Source organism: Cyclopterus lumpus, chromosome 12 (assembly GCF_009769545.1).
Source record: "Cyclopterus lumpus isolate fCycLum1 chromosome 12, fCycLum1.pri, whole genome shotgun sequence".
Taxonomy (NCBI): domain Eukaryota; kingdom Metazoa; phylum Chordata; class Actinopteri; order Perciformes; family Cyclopteridae; genus Cyclopterus; species Cyclopterus lumpus.
In genome coordinates, this window is record NC_046977.1 from 7,111,153 (window position 1) to 7,138,016 (window position 26,864).

The window sequence follows — 26,864 nt, forward strand, 5'->3', positions numbered from 1 at the left end:
GGTGGATAGGATGTCTGTTCCTCTCCTCCTCTCCTCTCTTTTTGCCTCTCCTCTCCTCTCCTTTCTTCTTTCCTCTATACCCTTCTGAACTATTCTACTCTACTTCACTCTTGTCTTCTCTCCTCCTCTATTCTACTCTACTTCACTCTTGTCTTCTCTCCTCCTCTATTCTACTCTACTTCACTCTTGTCTTCTCTCCTCCTCTATTCTACTCTACTTCACTCTTCTCTTCCCTCCTCCTCTATTCTACTCTACTTCACTCTTGTCTTCTCTCCTCCTCTATTCTACTCTACTTCACTCTTGTCTTCTCTCCTCTCCTCCTCTATTCTACTCTACTTCACTCTTGTCTTCTCTCCTCTCCTCCTCTATTCTACTCTACTTCACTCTTGTCTTCTCTCCTCTCCTCCTCTATTCTACTCTACTTCACTCTTGTCTCCTCTCCTCCTCTATTCTACTCTACTTCACTCTTGTCTTCTCTCCTCTCCTCCTCTATTCTACTCTACTTCACTCTTGTCTTCTCTCCTCCTCTATTCTACTCTACTTCACTCTTGTCTTCTCTCCTCCTCCATTCTACTCTACTTCACTCTTGTCTTCTCTCCTCTCCTCCTCCATTGTACTCTACTTCACTCTTGTCTTCTCTCCTCCTCCATTCTACTCTACTTCACTCTTGTCTTCTCTCCTCTCCTCCTCCATTCTACTCTACTTCACTCTTCTCTCCTCCTCTATTCTACTCTACTTCACTCTTGTCTTCTCTCCTCTCCTCCTCCATTCTACTCTACTTCACTCTTGTCTTCTCTCCTCTCCTCCTCCATTCTACTCTACTTCACTCTTGTCTTCTCTCCTCCTCCATTGTACTCTACTTCACTCTTGTCTTCTCTCCTCCTCCATTGTACTCTACTTCACTCTTGTCTTCTCTCCTCTCCTTCTCTATTCAACTTGACTCAACATGACTCTAACTTATTCTATTCTACTCCATGTTTCTCTCCACTATCTTCCATTGTTACTCCACTCTCCTCTCCTCGACTTGACTCTTGTTTTCACTCACTCACTCACACACAGACACACACACACAATACTATTCAAGCCATCCATCTGCCTGCAATCACCCACCCAGATAATTCCTGTCCAATCCTCATGTTTCACATTGCTGCCATCAAGAAGCAAACGATAACTGCTCCTCTTATAGTCCAAGGGCGTTGGTCCCAATCTACTCTATTGATTACTGCTGACAGCTACACAAACACAGACATCTTGTATGCGGGTTAGGTCCTCATTTGTATAGCACACTTAGCCCAACGTTCGCTGGTCACATTGGGCAAGAGTATCAGAAGATTAGTTTTAACGCTTTGGCCCAAGCTTTTTATTATGATTTTGAGCACTTGATACAACACAACATCTGTGGAATGTTTTCATATGCTTTGAATGTTTTTGTCAGTCGGGTTTTGGATGCAAATGCTTTGAGCATATATGTTCACTTGTGTGAGATAATCAGAATAGTATGTTTGTTTTTGTCTGTACAGCATGTTTCCCCGTGTGCATTTTTGGACAATCATCTAGTGTGTGCGTGTTTGCGTGCATGCGTGTGCTGAGGCGTTGGCCTGAAGCCCTGATGTCATATTTCATTCACTGCTATGCAAGTTAATAAGTAAGTAGCACGATCTGTCTGTGTCTGTTCACATCTGGCGCACATGTTGCTTGTGCCACAAGTGAACTAAAAATGCAGATAAGATAATTCTGTAATTTACAGGATGATATTTGAACTTGTTTCACAGAGATTGAGTCTCTTTTGGTGATTTTATAAATACTGACTAATGAACAAGCTATTGACTATATTCCAAATAGTTTCTTATTTCAATCAATGATCTAGACTTGTATACGGTTCTGGGCGTCATATTGAAATAGGATTAAAGATATTACCTGTTAGATATTAGCCTTTACCCATCATTGTAATACTGTGTATCAGAATCAACAAAGAGGAGGGATCATTTGCGTTAATGTGAATGTGTTGTGACTGTAAGTATACATACATAATGAATAATGTAAGGGAAGAATTGTGTTCCTCAAATTATTAATGGGGTACATACAGGCTTAAATCACACGGACACTAAGAAGTACTGCAGCGCTTCATGAGTAACGTAAGGGAATTATATTTCCCTCATCAACAGTGTATGAAAGCAGCATCATTAAGTGCTTTACCGCAGCGTGTGTGTTTGTGTTTGATAATACCCGTGATATAAATCTGCATTTGGTGCGAGGTTATTGTCAGGAGAGGTAGATATCAGGGGAAAGATGCCGATTTACAAAGGATGGTTCACAGCCTGCGTCTGAATATTTAGTTATGATATATTGGTTTGAATATAGAAGTTGATTGTTTGCCAGGAGTCGTGTCTGACGGTGGTGGTCATTATGTAAGACAACACAACAGCCTTCTGTCCTCAAAACAAGGCTGAGTCGAACATTATGAGCGCTTCTTTTCCTGCAGAAACTTGTATTATGGGCAGTGTTTGAGCCTCTTTTAATGGCTTTTAATAAGCATATACGGTGGGTAAATATAGAGACCAGTAGGGATGTGTAGGTAACGAATAGTTAATAATCGTTGTGAACACAAGCTCAAGTGAAATAAGACTTTGTGGGTGCACTTGTGTTGGTAGGATGCCTTTTAATGAGCCCCGAATCCTGGAGCCCAGATTCTGATTTCAGCGTGCCAGCCTCTGTGTCCGTGTGTGACTTTCTCTTCCCCGCGTTCTCCTTCCCTTTCCCCCTCTCCATGTCCTGCACCACCTCTTTTTCCACTGGCCAGCCGGCCAGCCGGCCAGGGCCGGAGCAGGCCTTAGCAGTGTAGCATTATTGGGTTTATGTGGTGGGCAGGCAGACAGGCCGAGGGAACCGAGCCAGACGGATAACAAACAGCACCCACTAAGGTAAAATAGAGCTGTGTGTGTGTGTGTGTGTGTGTGTGTGTGTGTGTGTGTGTGTGTGTGTGTGTGTGTGTGTGTGTGTGTGTGTGTGTGTGTGTGTGTGTGTGTGTGTGTGTGTGTGTGTGTGTGTGTGTGTGTGTGTGTGTGTGTGTGTGTGTGTGTGTGTGTGTGTGTGTGTGTGTGTGTGTGTGTGTGTGTGTGTGTGTGTGTGTGTGTGTGTGTGTGTGTGTGTGTGTGTGTGTGTGTGTGTGTGTGTGTGTGTGTGTGTGTGTGTGTGTGTGTGTGTGTGTGTGTGTGTGTGTGTGTGTGTGTGTGTGTGTGTGTGTGTGTGTGTGTGTGTGTGTGTGTGTGAGAGAGAGAGAGAGAGAGAGAGAGAGAGAGAGAGAGAGAGAGAGAGAGAGAGAGAGCAATAAAGTTTGTGTGCGAGAGTGCAGGAAATGTGGCTGGCAGACCGGGGCTCTCTGACACTGTTGGGCTAGTCACCGTGGTGCCAAGGAAGAGATGAACAAGGCTTCGTCAGAACTTGGCCCCCTCGCTCTCTCTCTGAAGATCGTTTTTTTTTTTCTCCCACTCATTTCTCTTTTGGAGAGAGAGAGAGAGAGAGACACTGACCAATGATGTAATTTCTCTCAAGGGGATTTCTTTCTGTTGTGGATGTTCTTTTGCTCAACTATAAACAAATTCATTCCCCTCCCGACTGAAATTGCATACACATTGATGCATGCAAAGTCAGACTCTGTGTTCTCCACCAGCCCTCAGTGATATTAGAGGCAGACCTACCCTAAACCTTATCCCTATGTCAACCCTGGAGATGTCACTAAGAACTTGACACAGTCATACGCTGTCGAAAAGAAACCTTAAGGCAGAGTATTCAAAGAGCCAGACAGTGAACTTATTCTGCATGGATAATCGATGAAGACACTGAGGTTGAAACCAATCAAAGTTGGAAACAGTCTCAAGTTGTTCCTTTTGTTCTGTCTCCTTCCTTTCAAAACAGAACCAAACACTGAGTTAATCTGTAGCATGTCACCCCTGAAATGTTTTTGAACTAATGTCTCCTTGTGTGCGTGACTTAAATCGTTGTTTGGTTCAGTAACCAAGTCAACTGACGATGCGAGTGTGTCATAGTTGGATGGATCAGGATGTCTTGATGACGGGGAAGTTCATCTGCTCTTCCATCCTTCGCCACTAGATGGCAACAAATCTACTGGGCTTCGACTCAAATTCCGTAGCTTGATCAGTGTGGCCCTGCAACCCGCTCGCGGTCTCTCACCAGAGCTTGGTTCGTGCATTCTGTGTGGCTAGACGTGCAGGAGCCAGAGGCTGTCATCTGTGTACCTTGGTGTTCATGCTTCCTGTGCTTCTCATGACGCCTGAAAGCACCAGCACTTCTGTGGCTCTGTAGGAAATTTGCCTCCATCTCCCAGCAAGAAAAACTGCCGTTGGCCTGTCGTTCCAGTTTCCCTTTGTTTCTGTGGCGCCGTCTATGTTGTTTCACATTTCAGGTACTGCGAAGTATCGTGTGTGTGTGACTCCATTGTGTTCATTTTGGCCTTGATTACTTCAGTCTGACTGCACATGCACTCCTTTTGCCTTCGCTTCCCAATGAAGAGTAAACCGGTTTCAGGCTGCAAGTTGTGAGAATACTAGTTCTCAGGCCAGTCTTTAAACTCTCTCTGCTGAAATCCAACATGGAGAGCACATTTAAAATCAAATCGAGTGCTTTCCTGTCGAGGCAGATGTGTTAGAATCTGTAGGGTGAAATAAAACAATACTATAAATTAATTAGACAAAATAGGAAGTTAGTGAAATGGAATCATACCAAAAACTGATTAAATTTGATTTCTCATAGTTAATGGTCGAACAGTTCAATAAGGAGTAATGCAAAGATTTTAGACCAGATGGATATATTGTAGAGGATCGACAGGAACTATTTGAACATTTTGAAATATGCTTTGAATGTAACCAAAATGAGCAAAACTAAGAAATAAAAGAATTGGGTAATAATACAGCAAGAAACATGAAAAGGAAGGAAATGCAATGCATGTTTTGTGTATAGCGACATGTCTGTGTGTATATTCTTTTAACTCTGTACTATTTGTGTATCTGTCTGTCTCCAGGTGGCCTGTGGAGTGTCTTCACATTAGGTGGTGCTGGCAGCAAAGTCGGGGTCGACCAGGAGCACAACCCATTACCTTTGTCCAATCAGAGCCTTCTGTTACTGCTGGTCCTCGCCAATCTGACAGACGGGCCTGACTGGCCCAACCCCTACCGACAGGCTATCACTTGTTTCAGAAACACGCAAGGTCAAATGTTTGTTTAACCACTGTACACATTTGAGAGTTGTGTATGACGTGTACCAGAGGGTAATACAGTAATAATCCTAATAATACTTACCTCTACTCTATAGACACGTCGTCACTGTCCGTGGAGCAACCTCACACTTTCCAGATCAATTTCAACAGTCTGTACACGGCGCTGTGTGAGCAGCAGCGCTCCGACCAGGCCACGCTTCTACTGTACACCCTCCTCCACCAGAACGCCAACATGAGGACATACATGCTCTCCAGAACAGACATGGACAATCTGGTGGGTAGGACGGCGAGGTTGACAGTTGGTAATAACGCACATTTGTAATCCCCCGTCTCAATTGGTGTTTTGTGTGTAGTTTAAAACACAAAGGCAAAAGGAAAGAACACTGTATATCCTCATGTATATGTGTGTGTGTGTATATATATGTATGTATGTGTGTGTGTTTTGCCTTTTTTACCAGGTTTAAAAAGACCAGGCATCTGAACTAATTGCAACAGAAAATTCATGGCAATCCCCAAACATGTGCAGGAAATGTAGTTATTATACATTCATATTTTGAAACTGCAGGTCAATTAGATTCATTTACGTCGCTCATTAGGACCTTTTCTGTGTTGTTCCATTTTTATTTCTGCTGTAATAAAATATCATCATTAGCAAATCTAGATTGAGATCTTTATGAAGGGGGGTGGGGGGGGGTGGGGGGGGAGCTCCTAATGTGTCTAGCCACAATAAAGCGCCGCTGCACGACAGAGTAATGAGCTTACATTGCATCTGTGTGGGTTCATCGCTCACCCCATGCTAGCGACTTACTGCTCCCACTCTGACAGTATGATTTTTAGAATTCAATCTTGCACATTGCTGTCATTAGCGAATCACTTCTACCATCTGTTTTGCATACTTCTGAATATAACATCTGCCTCCACCTATAGTGGAGCAGCCTTGAATGAATATTTAGTTCTCAGTTTGAACCACAGGTGGCAACACCGCTATCGTTTCGGGGCTTTATGTATTACAGTAACATTATAATTTATACTGGGCTCGTTGATACATTCAACTTAAATAAACCCCCCTCGGCAAGACAACAAAAACTTCCTTTCCCTGACTAGAATAATACAAAGATACATGTTTGATTGTGCGCACCTCATTATTTGTAGAAGAGGTATTCTGCGTTTCAGTTTCATGTGCAGCAAGATTGATATTAGCATTTTTGTTTCCTTCGGCTGTTTCATTGTGAAATCTTGTAACGAGGATTTAATAGATGTAATTTCTGCAACTATACCTACTGACATGCTCAGACCCCCCCGTCCTTGCTCTCCCACGCTTCCTCTCAGGTGTTACCCATCCTCGAGATCCTTTACCACGTGGAGGACAGAAATTCTCATCACGTCTACATGGCCCTCATCATCCTCCTCATCCTCACGGAGGACGACGCCTTCAACCGCTCCGTCCATGAGGTGGTGGGTAGAAACGCGTTGTTCACGCTTCGGTCATTGCCACGGCAACCTTCCTTTTTTTATTTGCGATGGCCCGGGATGAATCGTAAAATAAACACTGACATGTCTCATTCCTGTGGGTCTCTCCCTCTCACAGGTATTAAAGAACGTCACGTGGTACTCGGAGAGAACATTGACGGAGATCTCGCTGGGCAGTCTGCTCATCCTGGTGGTCATCCGCACCATCCAGTTCAACATGACCCGGACGCGGGTACGTTTTGCACGTATTCACACAGTTTGTGCACGTGCAAAAGCAAACAGCCGCGCGTTCAGACACCTACAGTTCGTAATTAATCACAGCCGCGTCGGGCATTTGCTTTAAATATCTAAATAAGAAAGTAATTGACGGTTTAACAGTCTCGTCAGGTAACGTGTATGTTTGTGTGCATCCTCCCCAAGGATAAGTACCTCCACACCAACTGTCTTGCTGCACTTGCCAACATGTCGGCCCAGTTTCGTTGTCTCCACCAGTACGCTGCCCAGCGCATCATCAGGTGAGGACATATTGTAACTATACAACAAAGGGAGCAGAACAAAGGATGATAGAATAATTTATTTGGGAGCTTCTTTCCTCCATTATTCCACTTTCCATCCAACGTGTTCTCTCTCTTGTTCTCCTCTTTTCTTTGGTCGAATATTACATGTGGTTTGAAACAAAATGTAAAATCGGATACCAGTCAGTATATTTTTCTTGTGTGTTTCACCTGTTTGACATTGAATATGAATATATTTCTTTTCTTTATCTTTCGTGGTTTAAATTAGAATCTGGATCTTGAACTTCTATATCACGATATATAAGGAGGCCTGTTTTTGGCTTTAAATACCACAAAATATACATTCAAATAAAACACACTTTATCAAAAATGATCCAAAATGCATACAAACATCCAATATTGCCTTGAAATAGTTCTGCTCTTTGACTTGCAATATTTCCGTGATTTAAAAAAAGTAATATATATTACCACAGTATAAAATGTATGGCACGTCCCGTAATATCTTCATATCTCCGACTCCTACTAACTCACAACTAGCTGATTGTGCTTCTTTTCTGGGTGACAATTTAAATAACAAAGACAACATGCGTGCATCTCAGAGAGAGAAACTGTGTTTTTAAAGAAATATAAATCAGTTGATGATGGCAAAAAGGCTGACACACCATCAAAGCAGCTGATGTATTTCAGCCAGAGGCCTTCCTCAGGGCCTGATTGTGACTACAGTCTGCTCTAACGAGAGTGTGGCGCAGGAGATAACGTGCTTCCTGACATTTGTGTAGATTCACATCCTGAAATCAACAGCATCAGTTGGTGTGTATCACTTCAATTGCTGCCTCAAGTTAAGTGGCAGGCTTTTGACGCACAATGTTCATCTGTGAGGCAAGCGAAGACGCCAAAAGAGAGACAGAAATTGCCCAGAGACGGTTCACACACAAGCATGTTCATTAGTTTTAATGATGGTTTCAGTAACTCGACAGTACAGCAGACGAGACTAAGGAATGAAATATTGAGAGAGTGGAGGGCCTGTGTGGAGAAGAATATTATGTCACATGAGGGGCCGGAGTTGGCCTTTTGAGGAGACGGAAGACTTTAGAAGACAAGGTCCAAACCACACAAACACACACACACACACACACACACACACACACATATCAAGCCATTCATGTCTGTCCGTGAACTCCGGACAAACAGGAAGGAATGTTTCCTTCCCTGAAGACACGCACCCTCAAGGATCCTCTTATCTCGCGGCCTGGGTCTCTCGCTCTCGGACTCCAAAACACCGGAGAGTCACAGATACAGAGAGGAACACTGTCTGTGACTGTGTGTACATGTCTGTGCTGTCGCGATGGAGAGCTACTGACTCCATGTCTGATGATAATGATAATGATGATGACTGTGATGGCCAAGGCTGGGCTGAACTGGCGAGATAAAGGGAATTTCCTGCCAGGAATTTCCAAATGTCTGCCAGGAACTCTGCTCCCTAATTCAGTTTGTTGCTGTTTATTTACAGGCAGCTGTGGGTTTAAATTGTCCCCACCACCTCACATCTTTCCCTTTTTTTTTTTGTTCGTTTTCTCTTCATTTTCTCCCACAATCAATACTCCCTTTCTGCTGCATTGTTCCTGTCCTCCGTATCCACACTCCTCAGTCACCACACGTGCTTGTTTGTGTGATTTAATACACACATTACTCTCTAGATTAATTGTTTGGTCTGAAAAAGATCCCCAGTACAAGTTTCCAGAGCCCATTTGAGAAGCTGGAGCCTCAATCTTACCTTTTTTTAAATGATTCAATTAAATAACAAACTAGTGGCCTGTTAATTTCCTCTTGATAAAATAATCTATTTTAGTGTCATTTGATTGTTTCAGCAGTAGTCCACAGTTAACTAACTCAAACCTACTTGTATATGTTTTTTCAATTTCATCTCTAAAAGATATGATTAAGACCAAATATCGCTTGCATGATGTGTTAAGGTCTAAGAATAAATAAAGATTGGGTTTTGAGGGTACACATAACCGCAAAACCCTTTTTATATACACAAATGCCATTTTTGGTGGGCAGTTGTTAATGTTCCAATGTGTGTCTTCTTGGATATATTACAATAAAGGTGATTTGAAGCAGTTATTAAAATGTTTTACTTATTTACTTTTTTCCAAAATATCCGAAATTCAACAGTCACTCATGCGAGCCTCAACATGAATGTGTAAACATCCATACAGAGTTGTGTGAACAGCACACATCCACTCACTGTGTTTGTCCAGATAGAAAAGGATCCCTTTGAACTGGTAGAAACAGAGCTCCTACACATCTTCAGTGTGTCGGGGGGCCCACGTCTGTCGTTACTTCAGCCTCATTTTGGGATCAGGCCAGCAGCGTGGAAATCCTTCTGTGTGGCTGTTTCCAGGGCCGTGTCCATCACTGCCTCAGCCCAGATGAGGGATGTTATTGTGGGCAAATGTCCCAGGTGTAACTCGCTCTGTGGTCTCATTTGAAATAGAAAAAAACCTGAATTGATGGTACAAGAGGTCCCATTCGGTTTGTAGATTACAAGTAGACCTCCTCACAGCTGCTCACATATCGCCATTCAGCTATCATTTGGCCAATTAGCCGGAAGAAGAAAAGCTGTGTGTGTGTGTGTCAGTGCTGACGGATGGACAGGTGTTGCTCTGAGGGGCTTAGAGGAGCTCTGCATCTGAGTTTCCGCTAGCCCTTTGCTGTCATTGAATTTAATTTATTCTGTAATTTTTTCTTTTCTTGATTGACGCACAAATTAAACTTTCAACAGCCTTGGGGGCCTGGAAAGATTATTAAAAAGTTGTAATTAAAACAGAAGGTCACTAATAATTATAATGATAAACACCGAATGAATACGATATGAGACACTGGAGGAAAAAAACCCGAATATAATGATGATATGTAAGGTGAGATGAAGAGGTGAACAAGATAAACATTTTGAGTGAAACCAATATAGTAGAACTTGTTGTTTGCATTGAAAAGTTACTGTGTGTGTGTGTATATATGTATATATATATATATATATATATATATATATATATATATATATATATATATATATATATATATATATATATATACACACACACACCCACCCACCCTCCCTATGGCTACCCAAGGTCGCCCAAGCATACTGGAGGACTCTTGATGTACTGTATGTCTGTGTCTAGCCATCACATGCATCTCAGTGACAACCGTGTGTGTGTGTGTGTGTGTGTGTGTGTAAACACACACACACACACACACACACAATAAGGGTAGAGCAAGTTAGTTAACTTGTCGGTCAACTGACAGACTGTCCCCTGTAAAGTGCAACAAACATGCACACACGTATAAATACTGGACATTTCCCCAGAGTAACCAGCCTGTGACCTGCGCAGGCCAAATATAAGCCAGGTTGGAAAAAAGGAGCTGTAATTATAAATTGATGATGCACGTGGCATAATGTTTATTATTTTTGACACATCATTTCTGAAGCTGTCTCCTGCCATTTCCATCATTATTTTTTTTTATTCCAAAAGTAATTATTATTAATTATTCTAAAGGACTCATTTAGAAAGCAAAGCAGACCTTTCTCTAATAATAATCTGTCTTAAATAAATAAGGGCTTCTCTCTTCATGTACACTGAGTTAAGGCCACTGTTTGGGTATTTACAGCGCATTAATTACTGGCATGTGCTGTATGACGACTGTGTATTTGGGTTTCTGTGGTGAAGTGTATCATTCATCTGTGGTTGCTGCTCTCACTCCTTTTCCCCTCTCTCTCTCTCTCTCTCTGTGTCTCCTGCAGTTTGTTTGCTTTGCTTTCCAAAAAGCACAACAAGGTTTTGGAGCAGGCAACACAGTCTCTGAGAGGCAGACAGGGAGACAACACAGCCTTGCCCGACTACGTGAGTATCCCTCTCGCTCGCGCTTTCTGATTCCGATTGAAACTAGCTTCATTGGCACGAATAATCCAGGTGCATTATTGCCAAAGCTAAATGACATATAATTGAATAATTATGTTTTACACAAGAAAACTCAATTGATAATCAAAAGGTAACAAATGCACTTTAAAGCTACCGTGGGTAACTTTTAATAATGATCACTTTTTTGTCATATTGGATCAAACTGTCACCGTGTCCTGGATACAGTTCACAAGGCAGATAATCTGTGAAAACAAATCTGGGGTCTCTGCCTCCTTTGCAAGATTCTTGCGCCTGAAGAATAACAACCAATCAGAGCCGAGGAGTCTCTTAACACAGCTGTCAATCACTGCTTGTGAACTCCAATCAAACTAGGCATCGCTGATCAAACATGAATCGAGGTTACGCTACTGCCTATTTCTCATGTAAAATGTATTCAGAAACATGTTAACGTGCAAACCGCCCAGCAACCGGAGCAAACTTTCTCATTTTACAGCTAAACAGTTGAGGTTAGAAATAGGCAAATACAGCCACAGAATATTGACTCATATTTGATCAAGCTCACTAGATTTGGCAGTCTGCTTCACAAGTAGTGGTTGACAGCTGTCTTTTTTTTCTTTTTCTTTCAAGAGTACTAAAAAGAGGCAGAGGAACCTGATATTTTTTTTCATCCATTTTATGTATTACTGTCAGGATTTATTAATACTTTGAGCAAATATGACTGAGAGCTATTTATATTAAAGTTACCAGTATCTTTAAACACACTCTGAACCAGATGAAATCTAACAGTAACATTTACTATCAAGCTTGTAGCACCTCTTAGTGAATGGCAACATATCTTTCACTCTCACTCTCTCTCTCTCTGAATGTGTCATGAGTTTTGACTTTTTTATTGTCGAGTTTAGCATTTTAAAATAATTATCAAGTTATCAATTCATTTATTTATTCAATTGTTTTTGCCAATGAAAAATCTGTTTCTTCAAGACATGGTTTTAGAAATTCACCTTCTTGCTGAGAGTTGGATGAAAGGATAAATACTGCAATCTTATCCTTTTGTTTATGGTATTATTTTAATTTTTTTGTTCAGATTGAACAAATGTAATACCATATTTTAACGAGTATGCTTTGGAGGGGCTGGTCGGCGGATTCTGTTTCCTCCTGTGTCAAGTCTTTATGCTAAGCTAAGCAGCTAAGCTAACCGGTTTCTTGCTGAAGCTTCATATTTAGCATACAGGTATTGATCTTCTCATCTAAAGTAACCGTATTACTATTCGTAAAAACAAGCAATCATCATAGCATTTTAATTAAAAGCTGTAACCATCCAAATTGCTCAGTGTTCAGTTCATCAGACAGTCCTCGCATTTCAGCATGATGTGATATTGTTCAAGTAAAGAAGAGACAACATAATGTTGTGCGTTGCCTTGTAGCATCTCCTTGATATTTGTACGTGTTTTTTAAAGGTTTTCTTGATGTTTTTTCTTTTTTTTCTTAGACCTTTACTTAACCAGGTAAAATCAATTGAGAACCAATTCTCATTTGCAATGATGACCTGGCTAAGAGGCAGTAGCACAGTCCAGACAAGTGACACAAATGGCACAGATACAATACAGTATGACAAACACATGAGAAAATGGCTAAAAACAATATAGGAAAATTAATAAACATTATGTAAAAAAAAAAAGGCAGATTACTATTATGTCTCTCCATGTCTGTAAAACACTGAGACAACTCCCTATTTCGCTCCTGGCACCCGCTGTGTGGACCAGTTTAGATACTCACTGGGATTCATTTTAAGGATGTGGTGCACAGTTTGATGCGGTTCCTACAATTTCCATTGAAGTCCCGTCCCTGCGGGGTCCAGCATCGAGTCGCAGTCTGCGGCTCCGTCTACTGCGATCCTTTTGTCTTCTTCCTCACATTACTTTTCCAGCTACGGAAACATAGTCTCCACTTGTAGAATGATATTAAATGAAAGTATTTGAGCGTTCATGAAATTGGATGTTAAAAAACGGTCATTCCCAGTGGCACCAAAGTAATATTGAAATGTCTCTGGAACATCAGTGTATATCTGAAATTTGAAATCTAAACGGCAGTAACTAAGTAAGAGTTTAAACCAAGACATTGCATATTATTTTGTCCCAACGCAATCGCATATCTATAGATCTTGTTAGGACGCCACACCTGAGTACACTGTTTACTATTGACTGTATAACTGTATTTGTGTTCAGGCACTTCTGCCTCGGGTTTGTCTGTATACATCTCAGTCTCCCCGTCTCATTAGATTGGCTTGGTCCGAGATAAGTGTGTGTGCGTAAACATATTTCTCTGAGTGTGTGTGTTTGTGTTTGGGGGTTGGAGATATATTAGGAGGTCCCGGTAGATACCCTTAGGTGTTGTGGAAACATGAGTGTATTGGAGTGCTCTTTCAACCCTGTAGCAACTGTCTGATGAGGCCCTCTTACAAACAGACATCGATGCGCACACACACACACACACTCAAACTCATGAAAACATATACAATGCAATTACCCAGCATTGTTTTGATGCTTCCATCCTCCAGGCCTTATTTTAATGCTCTGTTTTATTTACACGCATTCATAAACACCCACCATATATGACTGGAAATGGAAAAGGAAAGCATGAAGAGAGATTACTTTGCCTCATTCCAGCCAGCTGTTTCCATAAGAGCTATCATTATATTCACAGAGTGCACACACTGCGACTATAACGATAGCGACGACAATAACGAGACGCATACATGCGCACACAGTTATAGGTCAAAGTGCGAGGTCGACTATACAACAGTACTCCTGCTTTGGGTGTTGCTCAAGGGCACAAGGCACATTTCGAGTAGGATTATTTCATGGGAAAGACTTTTGTTCCTAAAAAAAGCGTCTGCTATCCAGTCAGGGTCATAGACCTTTAAGACAGAGCTGGTCAACTCTTCTGATACCGCTGTTTATCCTTGAGCTTAGACTATACTAACTCATGTGACATTGGTTCCCATGTCGACAAGGGTTGCCGTGGCTTATTGTTCACAGCTAGAAGTCAACTCTCAGCTTCATTGGCATCTCCGGATTAAAAGGAACGTATTGTATTGTTTTCCTTCTGAGCATGTGCACACACATTAAAAACCACCGTGAGACATGAATTTAGCCTATTTGCGTCTTGGACAGCAGAGTGCACAATGAACTGTTCTCACGTTTTTGGTTGTAAACAACATCTTGGTCTTAGTGGTGTTTCTTTCTCAAAGCACAGCTTTCACAGAGGGGTTCAAATCATTAGGGATGCTGCTAAGAATGTCATCATCCATCTGCATTTTCTTAATTTAATGAATAAATAAAGTGTTCTGTAAAGAAATGGTAGGAAAAATAGCTACCACCACCAAACCAGAGCCAAACCTGATAACTGCACATGGTTTATGGTTTGTCCAAGCAACACTCAGATATTGAGTTATCCATAACGTATACCAAAGTAAAGCAGTGAATCCTGACAGTTGAGAGTATAGTTGAGTTGAGAGTATTTTAGCCCATTTGCAAAAGAGGACTCAATTGATTACACAAATTGTAACAGTTTCTGCTTTACTGTACTCATTTCAATCTTTTTGGAAAGCAAAGCAAACAAACTGCAGGAGACACAGAGAGAGAGAGGGGGGGAAAGGAGTGAGAGCAGCAACCACAGATGATACACTTCACCACAGAAATGAATCATACATGGGAAATAAACGGTGAGTTAAATGATGAATGTTAAATACAACCCCAAATATGAAAGGTTATTCCATCCAAGTTAATGGTTGCAAATGTTATTTGTCTCTCTCCCCTCTGTTATCAGAGGGAGGCTTTACATACATTCTTTACATAAAACCTGATGCATAACTTGTCCTATCTGGCCAGTTATAATGACCTCACACGTTGGCTTCGTTCCGTCGCAGGTTCTGTAGTTGTGACATCTAAAGAAGTTGTGTCGACTCCTTTTGTTTCCTCCATCGCTGGCGCTCCTCTCCTCCTCCAGGAGTCGTGGATGTGGCAGAGTAATTGAAAGCAGCCTGCTCCGGTGTTGTTCACAACCTCTCATCTTAACTTGGGAAGTTTAGGGAACTATAGGGAGAGATAAAGAGGACCGGAACATGAGGAGAAAAGAAGAACAATAGAAAGAGGAGAAACAAGTGTGTGTGTGGGAGGTGGGGGGGGTGGGGGGTGGGAGAGAGGCTGGGCTTGTGATATGCATCTGGAAACCATGTTATTTGGCCGAGTCTGGCTCTGGAGAGAGAACTAATGTTTGTTTAATGTGGGATTTTCCTGGACATGTAATTGCCCTCTTTTACGAGGGAGAGACTTAGAGGAGGATAAGAACAGAAATCGTCGTCAAATGCTCTAAACCCCGGGTTAAAGCTGGGCACATTCTGCTTATGCGTTAATGTCTCCCTCTTTTTTTCTCTGTCTCCCCCTCCATTTCCCTCCCTCTTGATGTCTGCCTCATGGTCTCTCTCTCATATATACAGACACAGTGCCCCCCCATTCTTGTATGTGTTTGTGCTGCTGTGTCTGGTTAGTGTCAGGGAAGAAAGAGTGAAGGGTAAGGGCCCTTTGAGCCCCCCGGGGGACAGCCAGAGGCTCCCAGTCCAAGCAGGCCAGCTCTCTGGGGGCCCCTCGGTTGCTCGCTCCGCATCCTCGGCATCTCTAATTGCACTTGTTTTTTTTTCTTTTTCTCCTGCCCTTTGAGATATGTGCAGTGACATGCAATATATGCTTGTACACACAAGCAAACATGAAAAGAAAGGAAGTATGAGCCTTGTTGCATTGCATTGCGTTGTATGTCAATGTTAATGCTCCCAGCCAGTGGTAGTGGTGATGTTACTTTTGTGCCTCTTCGTCTGTTTACTGCTGCGCATTCCTGGGAAGAGACTACACACACACACACACACACACACACTCAGAGAGCCAGAAGCATGTTGGACCACCCTGTCTATGTGTTTATGTGCGCTGGTTGAGTCACAATCTGTGATCTCTTTTTAATAGCCAGAGTAGACACATGCCATAGCTTTGTAGCACCATTCCCTTTTTGTTTAGGAAAAAAGCACAGCCCGAGGATAAATCAACAGATAATAAACATTATGCCTTCTGTTTATTATCAGGTCTTCCAGGAATTTGCCACTTTCTTATTGGGCTACACAATTGTATTTCTCCATTAATGCTACAATAGCTACGAGAAGTTGTGTTATTAAGTATGTACAGTCTCTGGGATACATGTAGGTGAACACATAATATCAACCAACCAAACCTCAGAAGATTATCTTTTTGATTTATTTACTTGATTTTACCCCGTCAGTCGGTGACTCTAGCTGTATAGGCTATAGTCACTTGTACGTGGGACAATAATATTAATATGCTGATATGCTCTCACACTAGTGGTGAAAAAGTTACTTTAACACCCCCCATTTAGCATTTTTAAGCAGTGAATAAACATGTAATATATTGTTTATGGCACACTATAATGTAGTTCTAAGCTTCTAAAACGTATATTGTTAGTGCTTATAATGTACAGTATTTGTCAAAAATGATAACATCTCTCATGAAGACATGTTTTATATTATTACAACTGTGTTTTACCACATTGCCTTTTATTATCTGTTTACACACGAGTCTCCACTTGATATAGTCTAGTGATAAACACTGCTTCCGTCTATTTTATAGTAAGTTACAAACCTTTTTAAATGTTTATACACTGCCTATAGGGACTACATTTTTGTACTGTTGCATTTTCTGGAAAATTCCATGGAAATATATTAATGTCTGTATGTTAATGTTTTTCAGATAAAGTGTTGGGACTTTTTCTCATACTTTTCTGTCCAATGCCTGATCTTTCTCCCGACTGCATATTTTGAGTGAAATGACTATATTTAGTGTAGCCACCACATGTTTCAATCACAAATGGGAATCTCATACATTTTCAACATCTACTTCTCAGGGATTGTTAAATATTGCAGGTTAATCGAACAGCCTGACGCGGACTTTCTTCCATGGCCATTGCCTCTAATTCCATGGTGCTGATGGGAACTCTGCGACAACGTTATGTGCAAGGGCAGAGATCAGTGTCTCCCATCATACACGGTTTACCTGAAAGTAGGGATGGAATGATTGAAGTGGGAACTACCCTGTCACATTTTTTTTTATCATCTTTTGATGTAGAACCAATTCCGCTGTGTGTGTGTATGCACCGTAGAGGTTACGGTGCATACACACACACACACACACACAGACACACACACACATATATATATATATATATATATATATATATATATATATATATATATATATATATGTATATATATATATATATATATATATATATATATATATATATATATATATATATATGTATATATATATATATATGTATATATATATATGTATATATATATATATATATATATATGTATATATATATATGTATATATATATATATATGTATATATATATATGTATATATATATATATATATATATATATATATACGTGCGCAGAGTCAATTCATGTGAAAATGTAGACGGCACCTATACATACTTTTCACAATTTCATAACTATTTATATTTGTCTACAGTTGAAGGTTTTGGCTACGTATAGCAATATGAGGAATATTAACTAGGTTGTTATACCAAGTATTTTTCTAGTATCAGCACTGCTTCTCTCTAACAGAAATATTCTTAGACGATGGGAGCTGTCGGTACAATGTGTGGCTCTTGTGTCTTAGTTTTTTAGGATCCAGCACCTGTAAATGTGTTGTGAATGTTCTCACTCTACTCTGTTTGCCCATGTTGGCCAATCAAATACATGCAGGCTTGCACATTCTTGGAAGATTATTTTGTAACCGAACACCATATTTCTACTGTTTACCTCGCGATTACCGCGATAGAAGATAAACTGATTGCCACCGTGATAACTTTCCAGATTAGCTAAATACTTCCTCTTTTGGTGTCTGATAGGTCTTCAAACACAGGGATCGTGCTGGACTTCCCGTATCATATTTTATTGGTCATTGTCTCCGCCAGTACCTGAAGCATTAAAATGTTAAATATGAGCTGTGACCTCTTAAACTGATGCTACTTGCTCATTATGTTCTCCTCTCAGTCTCAATATAAGTCTGTCCCCTTGCGGTCCTCATTAAATCAGTATCCTGCTGAGGGCTGACTTACTCACTGACCCTTTTTAGTCTCTTATCTTCCCATTCTTTTTAGTCTTAGTTGTTAGTTTACTTGTTAGTCTCTCTCTCTCTATATATATATCTATCTATCTATATATATATATCTATATCTGTCAGACTCTTGTCTCCTGTCCTCTGTCGCTCTGGCCCTCTCTATGTTTATTTTCGGGCAGCAGGAGTGCCACCTCTGCAGACAGCAGGTGTTCCGGGGTCCTAATGATTGTCTGTCTCCAAATGGCAGGTTGGGCAGCCCCGCTGTGCTCTGGTCTTTTCCTGATCAATGCGCAGCAAAACAACACAGCAAGCAGCGGATCAATTAGTACTGCCCACCTTTCCGCCACCGTGCTGTTGCACCCCTTGGCGTCATCATCAACATTACCGCTGTTTACCCCCCTCCCCCCTCCCCCCACAACAACCCCTGCTGTGATTGTTGGCCAAATCTCCGAGAGGTAGTGCGCTCATTTGAACTGATAATAAGGTGTCTGTCTGTAAATATGCTGGACTTCCCCTCCACGCAGACGGTGATGCAGCAGTTGTCCAACGCCGTCTTTCCTAAACGGTGCTTTGGTTCTGGAGGCCAGCACTATCTTTTTTTTGCCTCATTCTGTGTGTGTCTGTGTTTGAAACAAAGGATGTTTTGTGAAGCTATGGGGTACTAAGAGGCTGACCTGGGCACAATGATCCACAAAATGGTGTGATTATGACATGGCTGTGGGACCACAATGCAGGTCAGACAATGACCCATTTAAAAAAACTCCCACAAGACTGAGCAGGCTGCTACTCAGCCAGTCTGACCCTGTGTCTGTCTGCATGGGGCTTTTTCCCCTCTCTATTTATGATCTACTTCATCTATTTTACCTTCCGTCTTTATTTGCTGCCCCATTATAACGTTGCATCTGGGATTAAAAATGCAAATATTCTTTAAAATTCTGATTTAGTGGTTTATTGTGTCGGTGTAAAAACATCTGGCTTTTAGGCGTGGCTTTTAGCTCTCTGTCTGTTCTGAGTATCACTCTGTGTTTATCTCCATGCCCTTGTCTTTGTCAGTACTCTTTCTTAATATGTCTGGTTTGTCTGCCCTGCAACAGCCTGCAATGAGCAGCGGGGCCAGCCAGGGAATCACTAAGCTATTGGTTTAATGATGCCAGCCCCTACTTTACAGGGATTTACATGTCTGTGTCTCTAAACACCCTGTCCACACACACAAACATGCATAAAAACATGCATGGGTGTGATGGCACGGCTAGACGCACACTAACACACACACACACACACACAACACATAGTGTTGTGCCGGCAATGTCCTTCCCAGTCACTGATTGCATCTGCAAACTCTATAATTTTCCTTGTCAGACAGATCGCAAAGGTCAAACATACCTGCAGACATAACACATTTGTGCTCAGCGTGTTGAATTATTAGCAGCAGAATCAGACAGACGGAAACACACACACGCACGCACGCACGCACGCACGCGCGCGTGCACACACGCTCACGTGCACACACGCTCACACACATGCGAGTTCGCCTTCCCCTGAGGTTTGTGTAAATGGTGAAACAAGTAGGATGGGGGCAGGATCATTGAGACTAATGATATAGCTCATGTCTGAGGCCTGTGTTTTCCTGGGCGGAGAGAAGGCATTTTAATGGTGGCGTGATTGGCGGTGACTCAATGCAGCAGGCTGGAAAATAGCACATGACTGGAGGAGAAGGAGCAGAAAAGAAGAAAAAAATTAGGAAAGAAAGGCTGCCGTGGTTTCACACAGTCAAACATGTCAGGTGTTTTTGGGCTGTCTAGTGGATACTTATTTCGGGGGAAAACAAGTGCAAGAGAACAGAGTGGTAGGAGGAGGAGGAGGAGGAGGAGCCAATATATTTAAATCCTGTCTGGGTTTCAACTAGACCATGGACCTCCTAATCTCATCCACTTGACAAATATACACACTGGGCCAGGCAGACGTCTAGCTAGCCTATTTTCATGTGACCTGAATTCCCCAGTGTGGGATTTCTTTTTTTTCCTACCAGGCTAATCTCATTAAGTTGGGTGCAGAGCCAGAGAACAAACGCACAAGGCAACCCTCACTCTCACTCTGCCTTCCTCTCCTCCTTTTGTCTCCTCTTCCACGACGTTCGCTTTCTCCATCACACACACACACACACACACACACCACCACCCCTACTTTTCTTCTTCTTCCGTGTTTCCATTTGTGTTGCTGTCTTCCTCCCACACAGTTGTCTTCCATATCTGTCCCTGCTTTCTGTCTAATTATGGCGTGCCAAAGCAGAACGGAGCGGCGCAGGTCTAGCTATAGGCAAGTGGAGTCGAGCCCAGAGAGCCACCTCTGCTTCCAGACACGCAATCAATCCTCGTTATAGCCGGCTCGTCTGCCTTCCACCTCTTCAGGCCTGCCTGTTAAAGCTCCACAGCGCCGTGCGCGCTCGGCCACCGGCCTGTTGATATTCAATGCAGTGCGTTATTGCATTCATGTGGCAGGCCTGATTCATCGTCAACGCACAACACCATGCCTTTTTTTTTTTTTTTATTACAATCATCCTAATCCCCTTGGCTCCTTTCAGGGGGAGACTGTGTGTTGATGTGTTTTGTATACTTATTATTTAAAAAAAAAAAAAAACCCGAGGCCAAACAGCAAACAAAGTTATTTATAAGATAGGGACTTGTTTCCAAAGCAGGGCACCAAAGATGGAATATAAAATGCTCACACATGCAGATCTGTTGCAGATGGTTCGCCCGGGTTGGAGGCGGAATCGCTGCTTCCCATCAGCTCGCCGTCGCCGTCTCACTGAGCTGCGGTTTTCAATCCGGTCTTAGCTGGTATTAGCACATTCTTGGTCAAAACAGGTCGTCATCAGAACAATGATGTTTCTCATGAAAAACAATCCTTACGGTTTAAGTCTCACTTTGGACAACATGCAGCTCATATTATATTCTATGAAAGTCGTTTGTGCGCATGGTAACGGAACAGATTTCATGAAAGATCTTTATTAAGGTTGTTAATGTGTCTCATAGCGCAGAGGAACCAGCTCTTTTTTTCATTTTTACAAAAAAAAACTTTACTGATTCATACGTGTACACATTATTCTTATGTATTTTACAGGATTTGCAACACTTCCAAGGGAATACACTTTTCTCATTTCCAGCCTGGAATGAGACAGGATGTAACCCCAGAGGAAGTCGCTGATGAGTACTGTCTAAGGCGAGGCTTCCTCTAAAGCAAAAGATGAGAAGTTTTGGGAGCGACTGGCTGAATTGGTCAATTACGTTTTTTTTTTATTTTTAAAAGCACTCATTTATTTATTTCACAATTCCAGCAGTTATTACAATGATTCAGTCAGTCGCGTAGTTCTGATGTCGTGTTTGTTTTCTAGTTTAAAATGTCACCGTACCGTTCTGAGCTACGGTCACGTGATGATCGATAGTACACCGTCTGTTTGTCGTAGCTGGAGAGCGGTGGTCCGGATGTAATGTGATGCCCAGGCACTGCAGGAAGGCTATGCATCTGTGATGAACCGACAGGTGTTAACAGGGGAGAGAGGCAGTCGTGTAGACTAATCTTTTTTTAACATATTTGTTTTACATAGCCGTTTAGAAAACATCACGTCCACTTATGAGTGGACTTCTGTTGCAACGTTGCCATCAATGCATAAGGAAAGACGCTTAAATGGAACAGAGCCATCATTCATGTTATTGGTAGCACCTGCTTTTCCTAGTATGACGAGTCAAAATGTCTGCTGCAAAAACAGCCTGATTTCAGTCATTTTAAATGTTCTGTTTATTTGTCTTGCATACATTGAATGATACATAATGCAAACAATGGCCACTTATAGTGACTTATAATCACATTATAATGCATCATAAGATACATTAAAAAAAGGTTACAATGTATTACAACACTGTAATGCACTGATCCTTGCAAAGCATGTCAATAAGTGTCAATAAGAATGTCAAATATGAAGTATTATGATACTTGACCTTATTCGTCTTTAGTAAATGCTTTTTAATGTTTCATTATTGTTATAAAGCATCATTGATATATTTGAGTGCCTATTGTAATAATTATACAGTGCTATAAGCTGATTTATATGCGTATGCATTATATGTTCATAATGCATTGTGGACCGAGCTACCTTAAGGTCTTCTTTGCATGCATTCTTGCATCCAAGACATTTTTAATGTCCCCAACTGGTTCAGTGACTTGAGTCATTGTATTGAGTTTATTTTGACAGTACAAATGAGATAAATAGACCAATATTAGTGTATTACAGATATGTTGATAATAGTAAGAATATAATTATAAAAGTGTCCCCCTCAGTAAATATCTTGGTCTAAATTTAATAAAGAAGCAATTCTAATGAAATCATTTTTTGTTTATGTAAAAATGGGGGATTTAATCTATGTTCTTTTCAGATCCAAAGCATCCAGCTTTTCATTGTATACCAGGGACTATTGTTACAACCCGGCTCAGAGACTGCAACATGGATGGGAGACCAGACGAGTTAAAAGCGATAGATAGACATTTATTTAAAGAATAACACGGCTCGCTTAAACAAACTAAATAAATGAGCTGTAGTGGAGAGCAGCCAGCCAATCAAGGGGGTGACCTCTGCCTCCAGGCTCAGGTGTGGCTCATCAGGCTGAAGAACAGCCTGAAAGACAAACCGCAGAGCAAACAGGGACAGAGGACCCAGACCCCTAGTGGAAGGGAGGGGTCGTCACAACTATTCTTGCTAATCATACAGACCCATGATCAGGGATAGGGAATCTTTGCCGTGTGTGTTACAGTGTTGGTCCTTCAGACTTATTGCATTAGTGCACCTTGTCATTAAGCTAAGCTACTTTGGATGTTCTTGACTCCTGAATTCTCTTAGTCGGCAGGCTTATGTCAGCTTCTTCTCAGCTGTTGTCTTTTGGCTCGGTTCTGCCCAACATAGTGCACTGTTTATAGAGGAGGAACCTCTCGGGCCAAATATGCTTCTAAGCAGTTGATGTTAAACTTTTTTTAAAATTAAAACTCGCTATAATTTCTTTTCTTGCTTTTTAGCAAATGGGAATAACAACAAGTCCATCTTGCAAACAGTGTTTGTTTTCACAGAGATCAAGCCGGTTACTATTCATTGTTTTGTATTTTTAGATTGGTTTGGAAACTGGCTGCATCATCTCCAGATCTTATCTATATTACACCATCAGCACATGATAGATTTTGCAGAGCGCCCGCAGTTGTCACACCCCAGGAAATCCTACATCTTCTCTTGAACTGTATTCTCCAAGTCATTACTGCGTTGTTTTTTTTTAATCTCTTTTAAAGATTATTCATTTTCCCACAGTCTCTCTGCCATTTCCTTTCTGTGCCACAATGGACAAAGCCGCGTGGGACGTTATCTCATCACGGTGGCGTCCGTCTATCTGTCCGTCTGTCTCTTGTCGACACATCGCTGTGAGAACACGACCGAACAATGCACGATAGAATCTCTGTTTTTAAACCGCAGGTAAACTGCAAGTGGAGCAGATGGTCTGATTAGATTTTTACCTCGACGCTTACATGTACACGTTAATTTCCTTGGAACTACCATTTCTTCGAGTCGTGATGTAAGGCTGGAAGGTAACGTATTTTAAGAGCTACCATTAATGGAACTCTGCAAAAGTTAAAGGTTTCAAAGCAGGAACATGCGGAAAATTGGACAGACGTACACAATCGTTAAGACCGTCTTAAGTTCCATTCCAGGTGAGCTGTTTCCACCTGTTTCCAGTCTTTGTGCTAAGCTAAGCGAGCTGACCGCTGATGGTCTCTTCATATTTACCGTACAGACACGAGAGTGGTATTGATTCTCTCATTTACCGCCGAAACATAAAGGTATATTTCCCAAAACTATTCCTTTTTTTTTCTTTTTTTTTTAAGTACCTTTTGTAATTTGAGCTCTCGTAACTACAACACACTCAAGTTCAAGTTCCTGCCTGTTACAGCTTTGTGATGTGGACTTTTCTCTGCTTCATGTCTGTATTTCTGAGTGTAATTGCGTAGTATTTTGATTTGTGACGAGCGTGACAACATGGTGACGGTATGTGTGTGTGTGAAGAACTTAGTAAATAACTCATCATGTCAGCCACTCAACCCTCTTTGTCTTCCTCTTGTTTCCCACACCCTTCTCGTCGCATACTGTCACCCGTCACTTGGCGACAGTTGTCTTTGCCTCCGAGAGGAAACCTACTGTGACGTGACCTGATCTGTGGCTTCCAGGGTCACCTATCTGTCCCTCACTAAGTCCTTGGCTGTCAACTTTCATCCTTCTCTACCGCCTTCTGATATTTCTTCCAGCTCTCTGTCCCCCCCCCCCCCCCCCTCTGCTGATCAATCAGGAAGCAATCATTTAAAAACACAATTTCAAGTGGAACCAGTGTAGTGAGAAACCAATTAACCTTTACCTCCTCCGTCTCCCCCTCCGCCCCCCCAGGCCCAGGACCTGAATGTGATTGAGGAGGTGATCCGCATGATGCTGGAAATCATCAACTCTTGCTTGTGCAGCTCTCTACACCACAACCCAAACCTGGTGTACGCGCTGCTCTACAAGAGGGAGCTCTTCGAGCAGTTCAGGACCCACCCGTCCTTCCAGGACATCATGCAGAACCTGGACACGGTCAGTCACAGTTTTTTCTTCTTCTTCTTCTTCTCCCCTTTACAGTCACTCAAATATCAGAAGTTGAGAAGCATGAGCCGGGGAGCGCTTTACCTCATGGCTGAGTTGTGGTATTCATTCCATAGATCAAGGTTGTACATATTTCCCCTGAATGTCCTCTCGGTCTGCAGGGAAAGTTTCAAAAAGCCCGGCAGCGTTGGAACATATGCGAACTGCATCGTTAACATGCAGTTGGACTGTATGCCACACTGAGCCCTGTGAGCTTAAGCGGTATTGATGAATTAATCAGTCCCCTTGTGTCGAGAGGCTGGGCGTCAAATATTCATCGAGTGTTGGGGGAGGAAGGAGCGGCGTGAGCGAAAGCTGTCATTCATAGCTGAATTTGTCATATAGAGGCGGAGAGGAAGCTTTTGCTGTGTATGAGTATGTATGTATGTATGTATGTATGTATGTATGTATGTATGTTTGGGGGATGGGGGTTGCTGCATAAATACTTAGCAATGGGTTTTACTGTTATTCATAAGTAATAAGGGAAGCATGCTATGTAGAATCCCTCAGTTAAGTCAGTATCCCTGAGGCAATTCTCCGAAGCCTTCCCTGTGTCTGCAAAAGTGTGTGAGCGCATGAGATTCAGGATGAGGGGCGGCTTCTTTGCCCCTCCAAATTAACCCCATATGGGAGGCCTTCAGAGCTAATGAAGAGATTAGTATTAGACACACACACACACACACACACACACACACACACACACACACACACACACGCACAGCGCTCAACTCATGTAGGCTCTGGTGTGTTTGAATTCTGCAAAGCAGCCTCAGAGCGTGAACAGAGAAAACATTGCCTGTAGATGCTTTTTTTCACTGTTGGTTAGACAAATAAGGGTATTAAAAAGAATCCGTAATACCTAGAGTTTTTTAATGATCAAATATCAAACATTTCTCTTGGGGAAGAAACTAGCACAGCAGTGGAAACACAAAATACGGTTTCCTTGATGTCTTCTTCGGGCTTAAACCCAGAAGGCATCAGATAATATGAGCACCAATGAAGTGTTCATTTTAAGTGGGATGAAACATTCTCAAACCCTATAGTGAATTTGTAATATGAAATACTGTATGAATGTACGTGCTTTCTTAGTTTGTAGCCTCCAGGCTTATTAGCCAAGTGTATGTTCGTGGCATGTTAAATTTGGTTTGGAGGTATTCCCTTGCAGAACTCCTGCAGTGTTGGAGCCTTTACTTCAACTTGGATCCACTTCATTGCAATGATTCTCAATCGGTATCGATTGCTATATAAATTATACTATACGTCGCTCTCTATCGCTGCATAGTATCGACACATTTTAGTACTGTTGCTAGGAAACATGACAACCCGTGGATACGTCAGGATGGATGGAAAAGCAGCGAAATGTGGTCTCAAATCAAACAAATAGCTTGTCTTTTAGTCAACATTTAATGTTAACAACAACAACGTGCCGTGTTAGAACATTCGCCAGTGTTGGTGCCCCTTTTGTTCTATAGTTGCACCCAGTGTCATCATATAGGGTGTGGCTGCTGCAACATCGGTGTGACGGCTCCCAACAGCGGGATTACAAGAGTCAATGAGCTTCATGACAGAACTAAACCTTGAGAGATCAAGATGACATGAGATCATGTGTGTTACGAAACAGTAACAGGATTTAATGGTGGAAGACTAGATAAGACCAGAGCGCGACTCTTACTGGATGTTTGAGGCCAACAGTGAAGCAGTATTCTAACAATATAACTGCTATTATGTGTTGTTTTCTTTTGGGCTGTACTGTACAAGCTTCTATTGAGGTTTTTGAAGGAAGCTTAAAATGTCTGCTGTCAGAAAACAGCAAATCCTCAATTTGA

The 26,864-nt window shown here is 41.8% G+C and overlaps 1 protein-coding gene across 1 annotated transcript in view; it reads left to right on the plus strand.

Moving 5' to 3' along the window:
* Nucleotides 1-26,864, plus strand: part of dym (dymeclin) — a 46,366-nt gene that overhangs the window by 10,557 nt on the left and 8,945 nt on the right. Inside the window, exons 9-15 of the mRNA XM_034547533.1 lie at nt 5,039-5,224; nt 5,329-5,507; nt 6,563-6,688; nt 6,822-6,935; nt 7,124-7,218; nt 11,024-11,123; nt 24,808-24,990. Of these exons, the coding sequence (XP_034403424.1) occupies nt 5,039-5,224; nt 5,329-5,507; nt 6,563-6,688; nt 6,822-6,935; nt 7,124-7,218; nt 11,024-11,123; nt 24,808-24,990 (983 nt within the window). The remainder of the gene's footprint in view (nt 1-5,038; nt 5,225-5,328; nt 5,508-6,562; nt 6,689-6,821; nt 6,936-7,123; nt 7,219-11,023; nt 11,124-24,807; nt 24,991-26,864) is intronic.